This window comes from Alosa sapidissima, chromosome 20 (genome assembly GCF_018492685.1).
Source record: "Alosa sapidissima isolate fAloSap1 chromosome 20, fAloSap1.pri, whole genome shotgun sequence".
NCBI classification, from domain to species: domain Eukaryota; kingdom Metazoa; phylum Chordata; class Actinopteri; order Clupeiformes; family Clupeidae; genus Alosa; species Alosa sapidissima.
Genome location: NC_055976.1, coordinates 26,057,043 through 26,074,057, shown reverse-complemented (window position 1 = coordinate 26,074,057; position 17,015 = coordinate 26,057,043). Strand labels below are relative to the sequence as shown.

The 17,015-nt window shown below is 41.0% G+C and overlaps 2 protein-coding genes across 2 annotated transcripts in view; both read right to left on the bottom strand.

The window, feature by feature from the left end:
• smyd5 (SMYD family member 5) overlaps positions 1-4,009 on the bottom strand; it is a 9,755-nt gene extending 5,746 nt beyond the window's left edge. Inside the window, exons 1-7 of the mRNA XM_042074798.1 lie at positions 3,911-4,009; positions 3,331-3,439; positions 2,970-3,109; positions 2,532-2,653; positions 1,324-1,393; positions 192-296; positions 1-7 (exon numbers count right to left, since the gene is read on the bottom strand). The exon at positions 1-7 is cut by the window's left edge and continues 56 nt beyond it. Coding sequence (XP_041930732.1) covers positions 1-7; positions 192-296; positions 1,324-1,393; positions 2,532-2,653; positions 2,970-3,109; positions 3,331-3,439; positions 3,911-4,003 — 646 coding nt within the window. The 5' untranslated portion in view covers positions 4,004-4,009. The remainder of the gene's footprint in view (positions 8-191; positions 297-1,323; positions 1,394-2,531; positions 2,654-2,969; positions 3,110-3,330; positions 3,440-3,910) is intronic.
• Positions 4,010-4,235: 226 nt separating this feature from the next.
• On the bottom strand, positions 4,236-15,778 carry LOC121694340 (sideroflexin-5-like). Its single transcript, XM_042074464.1, has 14 exons — positions 15,530-15,778; positions 13,045-13,113; positions 12,712-12,789; positions 12,329-12,355; positions 11,916-11,970; positions 11,656-11,681; positions 10,974-11,027; positions 10,552-10,608; positions 8,871-8,936; positions 7,449-7,539; positions 6,270-6,385; positions 6,078-6,163; positions 5,448-5,565; positions 4,236-5,100 (listed from the first exon to the last, which is right to left on the bottom strand). The coding sequence occupies exons 1-14, from the start codon at positions 15,584-15,586 to the stop codon at positions 5,023-5,025; spliced, it is 978 nt and encodes a 325-aa protein (XP_041930398.1). The 5' UTR covers positions 15,587-15,778; the 3' UTR covers positions 4,236-5,022.
• Between the last annotated feature and the right edge of the window lie 1,237 nt (positions 15,779-17,015).

The window sequence follows — 17,015 nt, the reverse complement described above, 5'->3', positions numbered from 1 at the left end:
GCTGTCCCTATAAGAGAAGATTTCTCAGTTCAACTAAATAATCACGGGTATCAAACAAATTAGTTTGTGTATCAATGTTTGGGATCAAGTCAGTCAAGCACAACGAAATACACTTGCAATTGTGAGACTAATGGGAGGTTAATGACAAGAGAAGCTCAAAGGATACATTAGGGATTCAGATTTAAAAGTACCTGAAATTCTTCTCCAAGGAGTTTGTGAGCGATCTCTTCTTCCTCGTTAGCAGAACGACTACAGAACTGAGAAAAGAGCCTTTGCCAGCGGCCTTTCTCCTGAGCCTACACAAGCATTAACGAGAGCACGTCAGCTCTACAACAACATACAGTATTTTCCGGACTATAAGTCGCACTTTTTTTCATAGTTTGGCCGGTCCTGCGACTCAGGTGCAACATATATATTTATATATATGGTTTTTTCCTCTTCATGAAACATTTTTTTGACTCGTGCGACTTATACTCCGGTGCGAATTATAGTCCGGAAAATACGGTATACTAAAAAACATTTTCACTTTCACACTACCTTTAAAATATACTGTATATGTGAACAAATATATGTAAAATATATGTGAACACATTGTGAGTTCAATGCATAAGGGACAAACATTCTGATAATGCAAAAACGCTGTGTTCTACAGGTTAAAATGTCTTCATGGACTAAAAATGAAAAGCAATTTTGTCCAACCACGGCTTTGACAAAGCCCGTTTGCATGTTGTTTTCAGCAACAGAGTAATTGTCTTATCTAACATTTCAGTCGACCAAATTTTCCATTAGGTGGGAAAAATAGCACGAGGCATGCATCATATCCGTCCGCCTTGATATTAGACTCTTAGAGAGGTGGCTATTTGTGGGCGTCCGGACCTCTTCAGTCAGCTTGAAATTGCACATGGCAAGTGCAAATTCATTAAGTCAACAGCCAACCCCATTTCCTGGAGTATGACATGTAAGGTGCTTAAGAGCAAATACACCCATCCCGCTCAGCCAATAATAGCCCACGAATGGAAGTCCTCCAATATTGCTTATGAAGCACGCTTATGAAGCACGCATTTACATAACAAGACCAAATACTGCTGAAAGGTCTGCTATGAGTCCATTAAGACTTTTTGCTTCAAACTAAGTAAAAAGGCAAATAAAGTACATACAATCATGATAAAATCATCTAAAGCTTTTTATACTAGTGGGAAAGGGTATAATCTTAAACATAGTATAATCCAAACAAGTATCTTCTTAATGGAATGTATAGCCATAACAAAACAATTTTCTTCAGTGTACACTGAACTCTGGATGAGAGAAAGATGGTAGAGTTACCTGTTTGACCACAGCCACCATCTTTGCCATCAGCATGATGCTGGAGGTTTCAGGGGGATAGTGGACACTCCTGAGGTCAAAGACAAATGGATGGTTAGCCCTCCCGAAAGCAGGATAACAGCACAGTGTCTCCTCAGTAACAACAAATGCCAGGGTGGAGTTTGAAAAGTCTGCTTAAATAGAGCGTATAGTCTGTAGTTGTAGTCTCCAACTCAGCAACCATTGAGGTTATTCTAGAGGTATTTTTTGTGTGTGAGTTTCTCAGGGTTCCCACTATTTTCTAGAGCTCATTTTCCAGCATATTATCAGAGAAGATCTAGCTGGTGTGACAGACCGTGAACAACATGTCCCTCTCTGTGGTAAGTCATCTCGCTTCTTACACCATATACTGCCAGAGGTAAGAGAGCAGTCACCTCATCTGGCCTCAAACCCAAGTTTCAGTAGAATAAGATAAGTACGGCTGCTGTCAGAGGCAGGACAGGTGATTGCTGTTCCCATCTGCTACACACATCAATGATGCCCTCATCGCTTTCTTCCCATCCTCCCTCTTATCTGGTGGAGGAGATAACACTTTCCTCCCTCCCTCTCCAATATCAAAAATGATGCAAGCATTTCCTGAGGATGAAACAGCCTATCTAATCTGAACAAGCGAACTGCATAAATATAGCGAACCTCATAAAGAGTAGCAACACACTTCTTCCTCTACTATTTATTAATCAACATTTCATCAGACAGCCAAGGTGAAGCGTGATTAATAAATAGTTTAAAGACAATGAGTTGTGCTGTTACTTTACAGTTTCACCACAATGTAATGGAAGGCAGCTGGCAATGTTATCTGTTTTTGGGGGCTCCGATTGATAGCAGTTTATTCTCAGCTAAAAGAAAAAAAGGGAATGTTGAAATAATTTCCTAGGACAATACAAGATTTTCCAGGACAGTTCACTTTTCTGTCATTTTCTATGTTTTTAATAAAGAATAAGTCAACTGTTTAAGAGGTTTCCCTGGACATGTAAGAACCCTGATTTCTATTTCAGCAGTTGAATTCAATTCAGCAGTTACATTTTAATCACAGTTCAGTCCCTGATGATATGCATAACCAACATAGTCGCTGTTCAACGCTTTGACAAAGAAACCTGACAACAGTGCACCTTCTCTTCCACTTCCTGTTGATCTTGCAGCGTTTCCTGGATCATTAATGCACCACTCACCTCCATGCATCCTGCAGTTTGTTGATGGGATGATCAGGATCTTCCTGGGAGGACCCAAGACACAGGATCCTGTGGTACTGTTCCTGAGCAGCTTTTCTACACTCTGCACTGCAGTACTTCACCTGTAGAGGGAGACAGAGGCCCAGGACATTGTGAGCACATTTATTCTGAACATTCTGTACCATGAATGGAATGTCTGTCTGTACCCACATGAATGGAAGGTCTTTTGTCCCATCTTAGTATTTTATTAGGTACTTAGAGTATTGCTATGATATCTGTTATGATCTGTGATGAGATTACTTTCATTACTGACACTTCCCATCCTCTGACTTCTCTAGCAGAGAGCATCAATGTGTGGTAGCTGGCAATGTCTGTCCGAGGGGGAGATGGTTGGTGTGTGTGTGTGTGTGTGTGTGTGTGTGTGTGTGTGTGGTTCACCTGGCACTGCGGGCATGCTTGGTGCAGCTCTGACCTCACCCTGCACAGCTCAGGGTGGGGCAGGCTAAGCCCAGGGACCCCACTGAGTCTTCGTGCATTCTCTTCGGCAGTCTCCAAGGATCGCAGGCAGTACTCACAAGCTAAATACAGACAAGCATGGGAAGATGGAGATGAGCGCGAGAGTGTGTGAGTGAGTGAGAGAGAGAGAGAGAGAGAGAGAGAGAGAGAGAGAGAGAGAGAGAGAGAGAGAGAGAGAGAGAGAGAGAGGAGTGTAGTATTATGTATTATGAAGGTACAGGAACTATTTATGATGACCGTAAATGCATCAAAGCATCTGTTTTCACCATCACAGGCAACTCACCTTTATATTTATATAACGCATTCCACAGGAACTGAGAGGAGATGAGTGGTCGCTCAATCAATATAGTGTCTCCTTTGCGGATGGCTCTCTTTGCAAATAATCCCTTTCCCTAAAGGGTTCCCAATAAAATAAGCTGGTAATGATGTTTTATAACATACGATCAGTGACCAATTATTAGATTTCTACATTAGCTGTAATACGTTTGCGTTTGATCCGGTGTTTAACTGAAAACAGCGTTTTCTGCTTGAATGAATGCAGAGAAGCACCGTTAGCCTGTGCTTGCATTGCTATACATGTAACAAGGCGTATGGCTCTGAGACATACGGCCAAAACACTGAACAGTACCAGATAGACAACAAAATCAAAAGAAATGCGAACAATTGAACTAAATCTAGGCACGTCAAAATCAGGCAAATTAACCAGACTTTAGCTAGCTTTAGCCAAAGCCATTATTCACTTCTACAGTCTCAAGCCCAGCTGAGGGACCGGCTTTGATATGTATATATATGTGTAAGTACACAATAATTAGCCGTATCCGCTTAATGTGTCAAAACTGTTTGACTGTAGAGGCGCAGTTTACCTTTATATTGTCAATGAATCGGACTTCTACTGCACTGCTAACTTTGCCGGGCTCCACGCAGAGAGAAAACATGTCATCTTGGGGGGCCGCCATGTTGGAATTTCTTTTTCAACCTTGACACTAGAATTGACCAATGGGACGTCTCGTTTTTCTTCTTCTTTTTTTTAGAAGAACTCGCTCTACACACAGTCAGATAGTACCAGCAGCGCTGTGGTGGATGTTAAAGCAGTGATTTATGATGAGGAAATATCCCTACATGAATAAAGAAGTAAATGCCAATGCACGTTAAATGTGTTTATATTGATTTTCAATTTTATTTTGCATTACAGTATTATTTGTAGGAGTATTGTATTTGCATTGCAAATATCACCCAGTGCTTAAAAAATTAGCAATATCATTAACCATCAATACAACATACTGTATTTAAATATTAATAGATTACATATTTTTGTTAAAAATGTTAATGACAATTATGCAATAATTATTTCTAAAGCGTTCTTAACTGATGCATATAGAATTCAAAGCATTTCACTTGCAAGCAATTAGCTGCACTTAAATGAATTGGTCATCAAAACACAATAAATAATGTCATAATTTAAGCTACATTTAATAAGTATATAGATAAAGTAAAAGTACTTTACAGATAAAAGTACATCGTCTGTACAATGATGTTTAGACCATGCAATTTTTACATATTATCATTGATTTTCCCAAATCATTGTATAAATGAATAGAAATTAGTCCCAAAACAGGTAGGAAGAAAAATCTTTTAACAATGTCCATTCTCAAAATGCATGAATCTCTGTTAGAGTTACAGTACTTAATCAATATCAAAATAGAAGCAAGATTAGAGATATGCTTGTTCCCTTTTAGTTTGTTAGAGGTTTATTGTTAGACAATTATGTCAGTGCAATTAAGACCCTGGATTATAACTCATAGACAACAGGTTTACCATTAGTATTGCTTTATGGCTACATACAAGTCCTCTTTGTGAGCATGTCCAGAATTGGCAGGCATACACTTTGCCAATGGTTTCATTCACATTTGTGATTGGCTGCACATCAGGAACTGGCTCCCTTCCCGTGCACTCCACTCGCCGCCTGCGCCTCTCCTCACAGTCCCTTGTTGTAGGTCACTACCTTGCAATCCGTCGCCATGGCAATCTCTGGCTCAAGGTGAGACACCTCAATCTGTGAAAAGTAGATTCTGATGAGCAAACCTCCAGCCCTGAACACCTATTCCCGTTTCAACCTTGACCATGGCTATACACCACAACACCTGCTTTTTAAATCAGAAAAAAAAAAACACACTGGATACAAGAAATCCTGTAACGAAATACAGGCAACGATAAGTAAGCTCAGCTATTCAGCAACCTCTCTCTGCTCTCCCCTCCCTTTAGCATGGACACACACACACACACACACACACACACACACACACACATACACACAAACACACACACACACACACACACAAACACACACGCAAACTCTGTTTCTCAGCTGCTGATTCCACTGGTTGGGAGGACGGGCAGTACCTGAGACATCTGTGGGAACAGGCTGATGGCCAAAGGCAAGGACAGGCCGAACACAGCCAGACACACAAAGCTGTGGATGGGCAGCATCAGCCTGCGGTGAGCCTGGAGCAGTGGCAGTCTGTCAAAGGCAAACACACGCACAGCCCTGAACAACTTTCTTGATTTTTTCTACAGTTTTTTTTTAAAAACCACACTGGGCTTTCCCAGTCCAGGGCAGAACAGAACTGGGTTACAGTGTCACTGTTAATTACAGCCTGAATTGGTATGGCTCATTTGAGATATTCCCATATATAAAGCCTGAGGCATTGGTTCCGTGCAATGGTTCCAGTGTTTCCCACAGAATTTAATTCTATTTGTGGTGGTAGGTTTGCAGAATTAACTTGAATGCAAAAGTTTTTAACAAATTAGCGCAGCGGGGTTATTATGCACAATTTACAACAAAGGCATTGGTTCCGTGCAATGGTTCACTCTGCGGACCTAACAGACAGTGAGGCATGGGGCTTAAATTCTGAAATATATCAGTAATCAATAACCACAGCATGCATGCTGTTTTACTGGATCAGAATGATCAATAGATGCTTGCTGGGCAGGCTGTATGGACAGCTGGTTCACATCAGGAGATAGTCATACTTTTCGAGGTAGGCCATTATCATTGGCGGAAGGACAAAGATGGGAAACGGTAGAACCACTCTTGTAAAGGCTGTCTCCATCAGTGCCTGAGGGGAAATATATATATATAAAAAGGTATTTTTTTATTGATTTTTCCTCCAATACTGAGAAAACAAAACATTAGCAATGGAATGTAAGCAGTCTTTCACAGACGTGTTTGGCAGCAATCCGGGACGAGCCCACGACGTTCCCGTTGTCGTCCAGCACATCGATCCCCTCGTGGAGCTCGTTGTGCCTCATTAGGCCCACGTTACAGATGTTGGCGCTGGCTGAGGAGGCACGAGGAGCTGGGTTAATCACTGGGACATCGCCGTGTCCTTTCTGCACTAAACATGGCCAATGTGTGTTCTGGCAAAGGCCCCTTCACATTATGCCGCTGCTTATGAGATCTGACAATTAGGAATGCAGGAGGACCGCACAAAGACTGAGGCAGTGTTAATAAGAAATGGATCACATTGCATAAAATAAATGAATGTCTTCACCCCTCAAACAGAGCAGATAACTTAAATGTATGTCTTCTCTCTTTAGGATTTTACAGGTAATTTATATATCAGTGGGATAAGTATATAGTATAAGTATACTCTTTTGATCCCGTGAGGGAAATTTGGTCTCTGCATTTATCCCAATTTGTGAATTAGTGAAACACACACAGCACACAGTGAACACACAGTGAGGTGAAGCACACACTAATCCCGGCGCAGTGAGCTGCCTGCTACAGCGGCGCTCGGGGAACAGTGAGGGGTTAGGTGCCCTGCTCAAGGGCACTTCAGCCGTGGATGTGGGCATGGGAGAGCAGTGAGAGGTTAGGTGCCTTGCTCAAGGGCACTTCAGCCGTGCCTACTGGTCGGGGTTCGAACCGGCAACCCTCTGGTTACAAGTCCGAAGTGCTAACCAGTAGGCCACGGCTGCCCCAAAATGAGTGAATGAGTGCCTGTTACAGCCATATTTTCAGTGCTGAAATCTGCATAACAAGAGTCAGTGTTAATAAATAAATATGACATCACTGTTTTGATTTAATTGAAATATGTAGTTTTCAAATACTGCGATTTACCTGCCAGATACTGTGTGGTGGCAAACATTCCTCTGCCAATACTATACAACATATTTTCCTGAAGGATAACTAGTCATCAAAAACAGCACTAGACACTTTATTAAAACCACAGTGTGCAACTAAAACAAATATTGAAAACTAAGCCATATGCAAGCCATGCATTCAGCCTGACACATGCTTTACAAAACAAACAAACAAAAACGCTAAGCAGGATGATAGTGTTGCCTTAGTAACACAGTAACTGTGAGAGACGATACGGCGGAGTGCAAGATAAAACATACCCACAGCAGGGAAGGGGACGAATCTCTGAATAATGACACGAGTTGCTGGACTGAATTTGCTGGATTTCTGGATCAGTATGTTAAGCCCCACCTTTATAGGCACAGGTAAAATAACAAGTCGACATACACACACACAGAGACACACAAACACACAGGCACACACACACACAGAGTTTTAGAACAGCAGAGTCTATTTCATGAATGTCACAGATGGCTTAAGTTTCAGTTTCTGTCAGGAAATGAGGTGCATGAGTTTTTGACAGCACACTTGCACAATCACACTCCATACAGCAGGGGACGCTGTGGTGCCTTTTTGTCTGATTGTACATAGGCCACAGGTGTGAGGCCTATGGCAGAGTCTGAGTGCAAACAGTAGAGCTTGAGTGCGAGCGATAGGGTGCATCCCAAAGCTCTATTTGCATGCGTCCTCTCTCCTCGGTCTTTGGTCCTCCCGCTCCATGCTCATATGATATTTGTAGGCTTTGGCATAAGTTCATATTCTCTGCCATTTGCATGTAAAACCGTTTGTTTATTCTAGCCGAAGGGGTGAAGCGCCGCATCGTCATTCGTAATTGACGTCTCTTAAAAGAGAGTGAGTGTGCAGGAAATCTCATTTCTAATATCTGCCTCTCCTTCATTTCTCCATCCTCCTATCGTTCCTTCCTCATTTCCTTCACAAAATTAATTAGAAGGAAGGGGTTAGGACAGGAGGAAGGAAGGGAGGAAGGGAGGAAGGTAGGGAGGGAGGAAGGAAGGAAGGAAGGTAGGGAGGGAGGAAGGAAGGGAGGAAGGGATGGAGGAATGGAGGGAGGAAGGAAGGAAGGACAAATAGAGAAATGATCTGCACCCGTAGTGTCTGCTCAGATCTGAAGTGAACAGGTGACTTTGTTTGGAGTATGGTCGACATGTGGATATGCAGTGTGGTCAGTTATCTGTATCTATTTGGATGACGCTTTTTTCCAAATCGACTTACAGATGTCTATTAATTGCACGGCCAGACTTCCTTACAGATGTCTATTAATTGCACGGCCAGACTCCCTGGAGCACCCTGGGGTTACGTGCCTTGCTCGAGAGCACAACAGTGGTGCAACTGGATTCAACTTAAGACGTCAAAATATAATTTTCTCTTCTTAGTCTAGTCCTACTGCTCCTTATTTCTCCAAAGGGGTATTTAAGAAAAACAGGTGAAATCCCCTATGTGTTGTGGTCTGAGCTTAGCTTGGCTAAAGGTAAGCTGGTTCATTCATTCTAACAATAGATTCACACACATGCAGCTTTCACTTCATTGCACATAGGTTAAGGACTTCGGTATACCCAGAATACCTAGAGGTGAGTGTTAGTGTTCGTAGTTGGTTGACTGCTTAACATTTACTAAGAAATACATACAGCTTGTATCGCAAAGAGCGGTTAGGTGGAACTTACTGCAATTGAGACAGCACTACCGACAGCTCCAGCGTAGCCTTGCAGAAACTTGGAAGTTGGTGTGGGCTGAGAGAATAATATGTTACAGGATAATTATTAGGATTTCAAGGAGTACAATGACAGGCTAATAGAAGACAAGTTACATTCATACAAGTTACATTTACCGGTACATTACATTTGCATCTATTCATTTAGCAGATGCATTTATCCAAAGCGCCTTCACATGCTGTCAGGAAGACAATACTTCGCATTTTTGAATTTGGAACTATGAGTGTGTTTTGTTCAAGTGCTTTTGCTGTTGGAGCGAGAGAAAACAATGTCGGACATACGGTTCATCCTACCTGCTACGTTGGTAAAACAGTTATTGATTTGTTAATACAGGAGGAGGATGCCGCCAAACGCAAACGGTGAGTAATGTAACTGTTTATGAAGGCATTATTTACCATACGTAACGATTACTCTCCACCATGTTGAAATGTCAAAGGTTATCTCATCTCGGAAACTCGTGTATCAAAATTATTTCCCAATTTCCCATTTAAAATGACGACCTCAGTGGGCATTAATGTGCATTTTGCATGATGCACTTATTTTTACCATAATTCTGATAGCAAGTGAAGGCAGCATAATATTCAAGCTACATTGCAAACGATACCTTAGGTAACAATAAATACTACTTTACAAACTCCACAAGACTACTGTAGCAGAGGATAAGAGCAAGTATTAGACAAAGTGTAGTTGAAGGAATTAGTGGCAGGAGGAGGTAGCAAAAGGAAGTGCATGGTAAGTGCGTTATTAGGTGGGTAGATGTGTTAGGAGAGATACTCTTGGAACAGTTGGGTTTTTAAGAGCTTCTTGAAGATAGAGAGGGACACCCTTGTTCTGGTAGCACTTGTTAAGTCGTTCCACCATCTGGGAACTACACTACAAATTAGTGATTGACAGTCAGATCTTACACAGCCCTGCTCTGATTGGACCAGAAGAACCGGGAGCTGTGGATTTTTGCAAAACAAATAACAGGCTCTAGGTGGAGGTAGAAGTGCGTTTTTTTTTTCTAAAACCGTCTGATTTATGTTGTTGTGTCGGAGCATAGTGTCGGTTTCAGTGAATATGATCAAAAAAATCTTGCCAACTGCAGCTCTAAGTCGTTCCCCCATCTGGGAACTACAAATGGGAATAGTCTGGACTGCTGTGTGTGCAACGGGCAGCAGAGCCAGACGGCATGTCTTTGGAGGAACGGAGCGGTCAAGGGGTAACATCAGCCTTTATGAGGGCATTTAACTAAGTGGGAGCAGACCCAGCGATCACTTTGTAGGCAAGCATTAAGTGCCTTGAATTTGATGCAGGCGGCTAGCCAGTGGAGTTCAATGAACAGTGGGGTGATGTGCCCTTTTTGGTTGATTGAAAACCAGACGCGCTGCCCACCGCATTCTAGACCATCTGTTACAGCTTGTACGGTAAAATTGCACTACAACTAAAAATACACTCTAGTGGAAACTCTTAAAAAATGTCTACGTCAGGGGCTTGTATGCCATATGCTAAGCAGACCCCTTTGCCCTGAGGACAGAGGGTTGATCAATCATGTGGAATTACAAATCTGCTCTCCCTCCATTGAAACTCCAGCTGTTTACATTTCTCAAGTGAATAGGATGACCTAGAAAAACCTAACTACATAACATATTACCTTTGTGGCATTGCGGTTTGCATAGTTCACACAGGCGTTATGACTCTGATTCAACCACTGCAGGAAAAAAAAAGATTTGGTTATTAGCGTAGTACCTACATAGTACATAGTAGTACTCATCTTTATATAAGGGACATGTCTTTATAAACTGCATCTATGAATGACAATGTCATACCAAAGCAAACTGCTTATGTTTCCTGTCTCCCCAGCCCTGCATAAGAAAATACCCCCCCCCCCCTCCAACCCCTACCTTCATAACATAACAGTGCATGTTAATGATATTACTCAATACTAAATATTACAATTTAAAAACTATTTCATTCATGACCTTCACACTCCAAGTGCAATTTCCAGAAAATGTCTGTTTGGTTATCTATTAATCTTTGGTGTGACAATGATTTCCTTCGTTCCTCAATCCTTACCTGCCAAAAAACAGTTGTAGCCAGTGTTTGATTAGGAAGCAGAAGGCCCACAACCTAAAACAGGTAGAACAGACAACAACCAATTAGAAACTACTAAATATGCACAGCCATATGGAAATGACCCTCGTAACAAACACTCTTAGAGCTACAGCATTTAAAAAATAAATCAATTATGTTTTAATTCAAAGCCTTTGCAGTGACCTATAAAAGGAGCAATGATTAAAACCCTGACACATAATGAACCTGCCATAAATAGTTAGAGCTTCATTAGGCTAATGAATGGTGTTTGTCTCTGTCTCACTCCTGACTGAGGTCTTGCTCTCATAAATCTCTGTAAAGAAAAGACCAGCAAAATAAATGGTCACACTTTACTCGGATAATCCACCTACAGATTAACAAAACAGATCAACAGCTATGCTCAGATTAACAACAAAATATCTGTTGACTGTTAACTACAATCTATGGTTAATCTTAGGGGTTGGATTTGGTTATGGGGATGTTAAATCATTATTCAACAACAATTTTACATACTGAACTTTAACCTAACAGCATTTCTTCCCTACACTCACATGTATCTACAGTATTTGACACTTAACACTTCCCTTGGATAGTACGTCCATGTGTTAAGGTTCTCACACTGATTAATCTGATATTACACTCCGGCAAGCAGCTGTAAACTTACTATTGGTGTTCCAAATGGGACATAGCCTGCCAAAAACAAACACGCTCAATTAGTTATAAGACTGAAGCATGACAAGAACAGCAACCATTTAAATACAAACATTTGCATCAAAACACAAAAATAAAACAATGTTTTTCTTCATGCATTACATACTATCAACACAAAGTAAGCATACAATAGAGTACATGTGGAATGAGTAAGACTGAATAACTCAGTATAGCCATGCATGCAGATGTAATGACAGTGTTAGAAAGCAATACCTGACATGCGAAAAGGCATAAAGATCTTTTCCCCTGTATCAGGATGAATGATAGCCTGCATTCAGACAGATGACAACCTCAGTGGTCATAGCATGACTAGTACTGTCAAATGTGCACCGATTTGACAGTGTCAGTGTACTTTTGTCTTTCAAAAGGCAACGTGTCTGTGCCTTTTGAGGGATGACAAAGGCATTCTTCAGCATGTTTATTGCAGGTTTATCAAGTGCGATAATATGCTGAGAATGGAATGTTTCCACAAGAAAAACAATATTGACAATAAATATCTCAATAAGTTTCACTTTTCTTTATACAAAAAATATCATTTAGATATGAGAGCAAACTTTTTTTGGGAAGACATTTCAGCTTCAGTGATTTTTGCAAAAGAGAAAACAATATTTGGAAAGAAGTCTTACCTGTTTGGCTTTTTGTGCTTCCCAGAGCTTTGAACAAAGAAATCATCTTTAAGAATCTTTTGAAATATTGATATGATTTCACGATGGGTAAAACAAACAAAAATCAAGAAATGCATGTCCTCACATTCACTCATTACAATGGAAAATATAAGACACCACAGTACCAACTGTAACTGTATGACCAATGGCTTTCAAATTATATAACTCTTCCCCTCTCACCCACATCGATGCAACTGAGGTGACCTTTATCTTTTATATTTTGATATCTTTTATTTATTTTTCCTTTTTGTATTTTCATGTGCAGGACGGTTCTGTTGTGATACTCAAATTTCTTTTGGGATTGGTATTTCTTATTTTTCTATCTTCTTGTATCGTTCATGTACCTGTGAGTCAGTTACTCCAGGGGAAAGGCTACCATTCTTATAGTCATCCAGGAGCTTCACACATTCATTTAATCGACCCTAAAAAGAGGGAGAAGGAAGGAGACAATACAGTCTACATTGGACTCCCACCAAAAGCAGAGGGCTTTCCGTGCAGGGGGTCCTTTGAACAATGGCAGCCACTGGGCAAGCTTTATTGTAAGTTAAGCTTGTTTTCATTCCGACCAATTTAACTTAACAGCTGTCACTATAACAACAGATACATTTTATGATGTAATTAATGACTGTAAATGGGTGTTTCCAGGGAACAATTAAGCCTAGTGGAGACCTCCTTACCTCTGAGACAAAGAGTGTGCTGGGGTCAATGATGTCAATGAAATGCTTCAGCCTCCCCAGAAATGAGCTCTATGGAACAAAACAACAACAGTTACAGTAACAACATCCAATGACATACTGCATGACACCACCTAAATGACTGAAAGTAAGGAACTGAAGTTGAAAGCCATTTCATGTCATAAAACATTTCTTACTGTATGTCTCCTTTATAGCCTTTTTATATCGCTTTGCATCTGTCAGCACAAATCTAATAGCCACGAAAGTATAAAAGCCCAATAAATATACTTAAAAAAGAACACTGTTTTTGCACTAAGATGCACAATATGAGCTTGCAAACCAGCTATGCCCATTATATTAGTCTAAGTATAATTCGACTCTGAGGTATCCTACACTACAGACACTCTCTGTGGACGAGTACTTCCAGAGAGAACACTCGGATGTGAGAATGCCTCTATAACTCCATTCCAATTAGTCCCTCTCACTCCGGTATGGCCATTGCTCCCCCTCCTGCTCTGTCTGTGTGCCCGTGCCAACTGGAATGGGTGCCAAGAGTTAGAGAAAAAACCCAGTGGACGATGGTTGTCAAGGGTTTGTTTGTTGGCAAATGCAAGGGACCAAACATGGCAGCTTCACTCAACTCTCTCTCTTCTTCCTCTGTGAAATTAGGCCACTCGGTGAGAGCGAGATGAATTTCCCTCCAAAGGTATCAATGAATACTTGAATTTCCCCTGGGGATCAATAAAGTATCTATCTATCTATCTATGACGGCAACTCCTCGGCCTTTTGTTCACCTTTCAGTAGCTCCGTTTCTTGGTTCCTTGCTGCTCATGTCATGTGTGTTATTTTTAAACAGGTTAGCGAGCAACACAGCACAGTGGAGCATCTCAGCTTCTCTGCTGGAATGTGTGATCTGTGAGTGTGTGTGTGTGAGACAGAAAGAGAGAGAGAGAGAGAGAGAGCAGGGCGCAGATGCAAGAGAGAAGCCTTTAATTATGCATGTGTTTCAGATCCCTCGAGACTACGCAACACAGCAAGCAGTGATGCATCTGTGCAATGAGAAACACACCCCCCATTCAAGGACTGAGAAGATTTTTACTATCTAAAAGAAAGATGGGTCTCAATTTGCCCAAATTATGCCAACCTAAAACAGTATAATTCATTAGAAGGGACCATAATCCTACATTCCGGTTATCCTACATTCTGAAATTTGAATCTACAACAGACTTTCAAGTGTGTACCGGATTCTGTATTTGCAGAGCTGTAAAAGAGAAGAACCTTGCATAAATGCTGGCACAGCTGTCCTGTAGCAGTCAATGAATATTTATGATGACACCCTTTGTCCTTCTCATGCTCCTGTACATACAAATCCCATGGTAAGAGGGAGTAGGAGCTGGAACTATGAGGGTGATACACTGACCAGCAGAGGGATCCCTCATTAAGGTAATGAGTAGGCCTATTATTTCACAAAGGTATTGGTAATTCTGGACCTGATGGTGAAATAGGCCTGTCCCGATAAAAAACAACACTACACGTTCACAGAGTCTAATGTAACGCTGGTATAGCACTCGATGTGTGATGATAATATCGGCGTATTGTGATCCCATTTAGTCTATAGCCTATCTCATTAAATAACGGGGAATTTGACGTGCCCGTGACAGACTAGCGTCGCAATTTGCTTTTCTAATTATAGAAGACTCCAATAGACAGTGGCGTTTCCATGGAGTCCTTTGGCAATGGTAACCTATTAGACCAAAGTACAGTCTGCAATGGTTATATATTTAAAGATCTGAACGATATGGACAGCCGGCCCATTAATCTTACATGCTTTACAGAACTGACCCAGATTTCCAAACGTTCTAAAAGTAAAGCACAAAAAATGAGCAAGAAACACAAACAATACAATGGCATCTAGGCAAGCAAAGAACAGCGATAGTATCCAAACAGATGCTGAGTGGGTTGTCCTGCTGTTGGAGACGTTTAAGTTCTGCTACACCCTGTATCCTGAAACAACAAAATATAATTTTTGCAATATTGATAGCCTACATTTTAAGTGTCAGTAGGCAACCCAATTGCCCAATTACGCACGCAAATTTCCCTTTTTTTCCATCCCAAATTAATTGGAAATCTTTGTAATTAGTCTTTATTAAATCATCTAACTACTTTCTGAATTTAATTCACCTATACCATTAATAGGTTATGAACTTGATCAAGTAGCTTCGAGTTTTCCCAGTCCAATCAAACAAACACAATATGCTTGATGACATTCACAACGATGGTTATCATAATATAGTAGAGGTTAGGCTACACGGTTGATGTGCCAGACACATTATGCAAGGAGCGGAAGACTATCTGCAACTTCCAATCGGCAGTTGCAAACAGCAGATATCATAACACCTCAAACCTATCTGCAAAAAATAAATGTTTATCTGTACCCGAGGAAACAATGCACTTTGCATACAGAAGAAACTCATCAGAGCCTAGTTACCTGATCATATCGAGGTCTTCCCAACTGAAAAGGCGGACAAGCTGCAGGTTCCGCCATGGCAGCGACGACGAACTGTTTTTAGATAGTGATGGGTATCATGAAATGAAAAATTGAAGATTGAACTCCTGTGACAAACAGAGCAAGGAATCGCTGAGACTCTTGGGAAGTGTAGTGTTCGTTTCCAGCCACCATGTCCACATGGGGCCCACACTTGGGTTTTAGGTGGGTAACACGGGACTTCACTGTAGGCAGTGGTCTGAGCGTGTATTGTGTGTGCGGTTGAATCAGAGCCAATTTCAAGAGACTGCCCACCTCCCATTCGTCCCGTTATAGGAAAGTATAGCTGAGGAACGCTAGAGGGCGCCTGTGCTTAATGAGAGGTGACTGAAGTTGCTTGCTGGGGCTGCCTGATGGGGGGGTGGGTCGGGTTGGGTTGTCATGTTTGTGTCATTTAGATCCATCAAAAATACAGCTGTTACACATAATTGAGAGGGTGATAACGAATATGTCCACTGGATCATTTCGTGACAAATACAATTTTGAAATGTTCAATTATGGACCACATGTGCAAAACATTTATCCACCTACTTTTAGTCAAACTTCACATTCTTTACCAAGATTTATAATATATTTGAAATGTTTTTTTTTTAAATAAGCACAATTACTCAAGCAGTTTACACTTTTGGCCAAGTGAAAAATTAACCAACCCAACCGAAAATGACAGATGGCTCTATCCCTCATGCATATGCAGTATAGGAAGAAGGTGCACGATTACAGATGCTTCCCATGGTGCCTGCAGGAGAGCTGCAGGGGCTGCGGAGGCAGCATCCGTGCCAACAGGTGGAGGTCTACCGCCGTACCACAAAAGGTCACAAAAAGTCCAGCATGGAAGGGAGACCCCACCAGTCTACTGGTGCAGTAAGCAACTCCATCAGCCTATGTCAATTCCTGGGGAACCCTTGATTAGAATCAAAGGAGACCCAACAGGTAGAGCATGTTTTAAAATCCCACATTTGTAAATGTAAATAGATGTAGATAGCTATTTCCCATATAGCAAAATAACATAATATCCAATACATTTCTATCAGATGGAAGGAACAATGGTTGGTGTGTAACTGGAAGGTGCGTTCTGACACGATACACAGGTCGCATACATGTGAAGTGGTACATTTCAACAGATGCTTAAGAATTCCTTACTCATCTCATTTCAGCTCTCTGCACTGTTTTTACTCTTGTACAAAAACAAGAACTAACAGTCAATATATTATTATATTACAAAATAAAAAATATTAATATGTTTATATATATTCCTTAATAAATCATAACTAGACTACACACCAACAGGTCCTGTGTTAATACATAGTCATACGTACTTATAATAGTAAAATGGCAGTGGCCATTTTGTTTACATGTTCATTAGTCACCATTTTGTTTATTCCTTTTCTCATTTTAGCTGGTTTGGACAGTTTATTTTCTACAGTCTGGG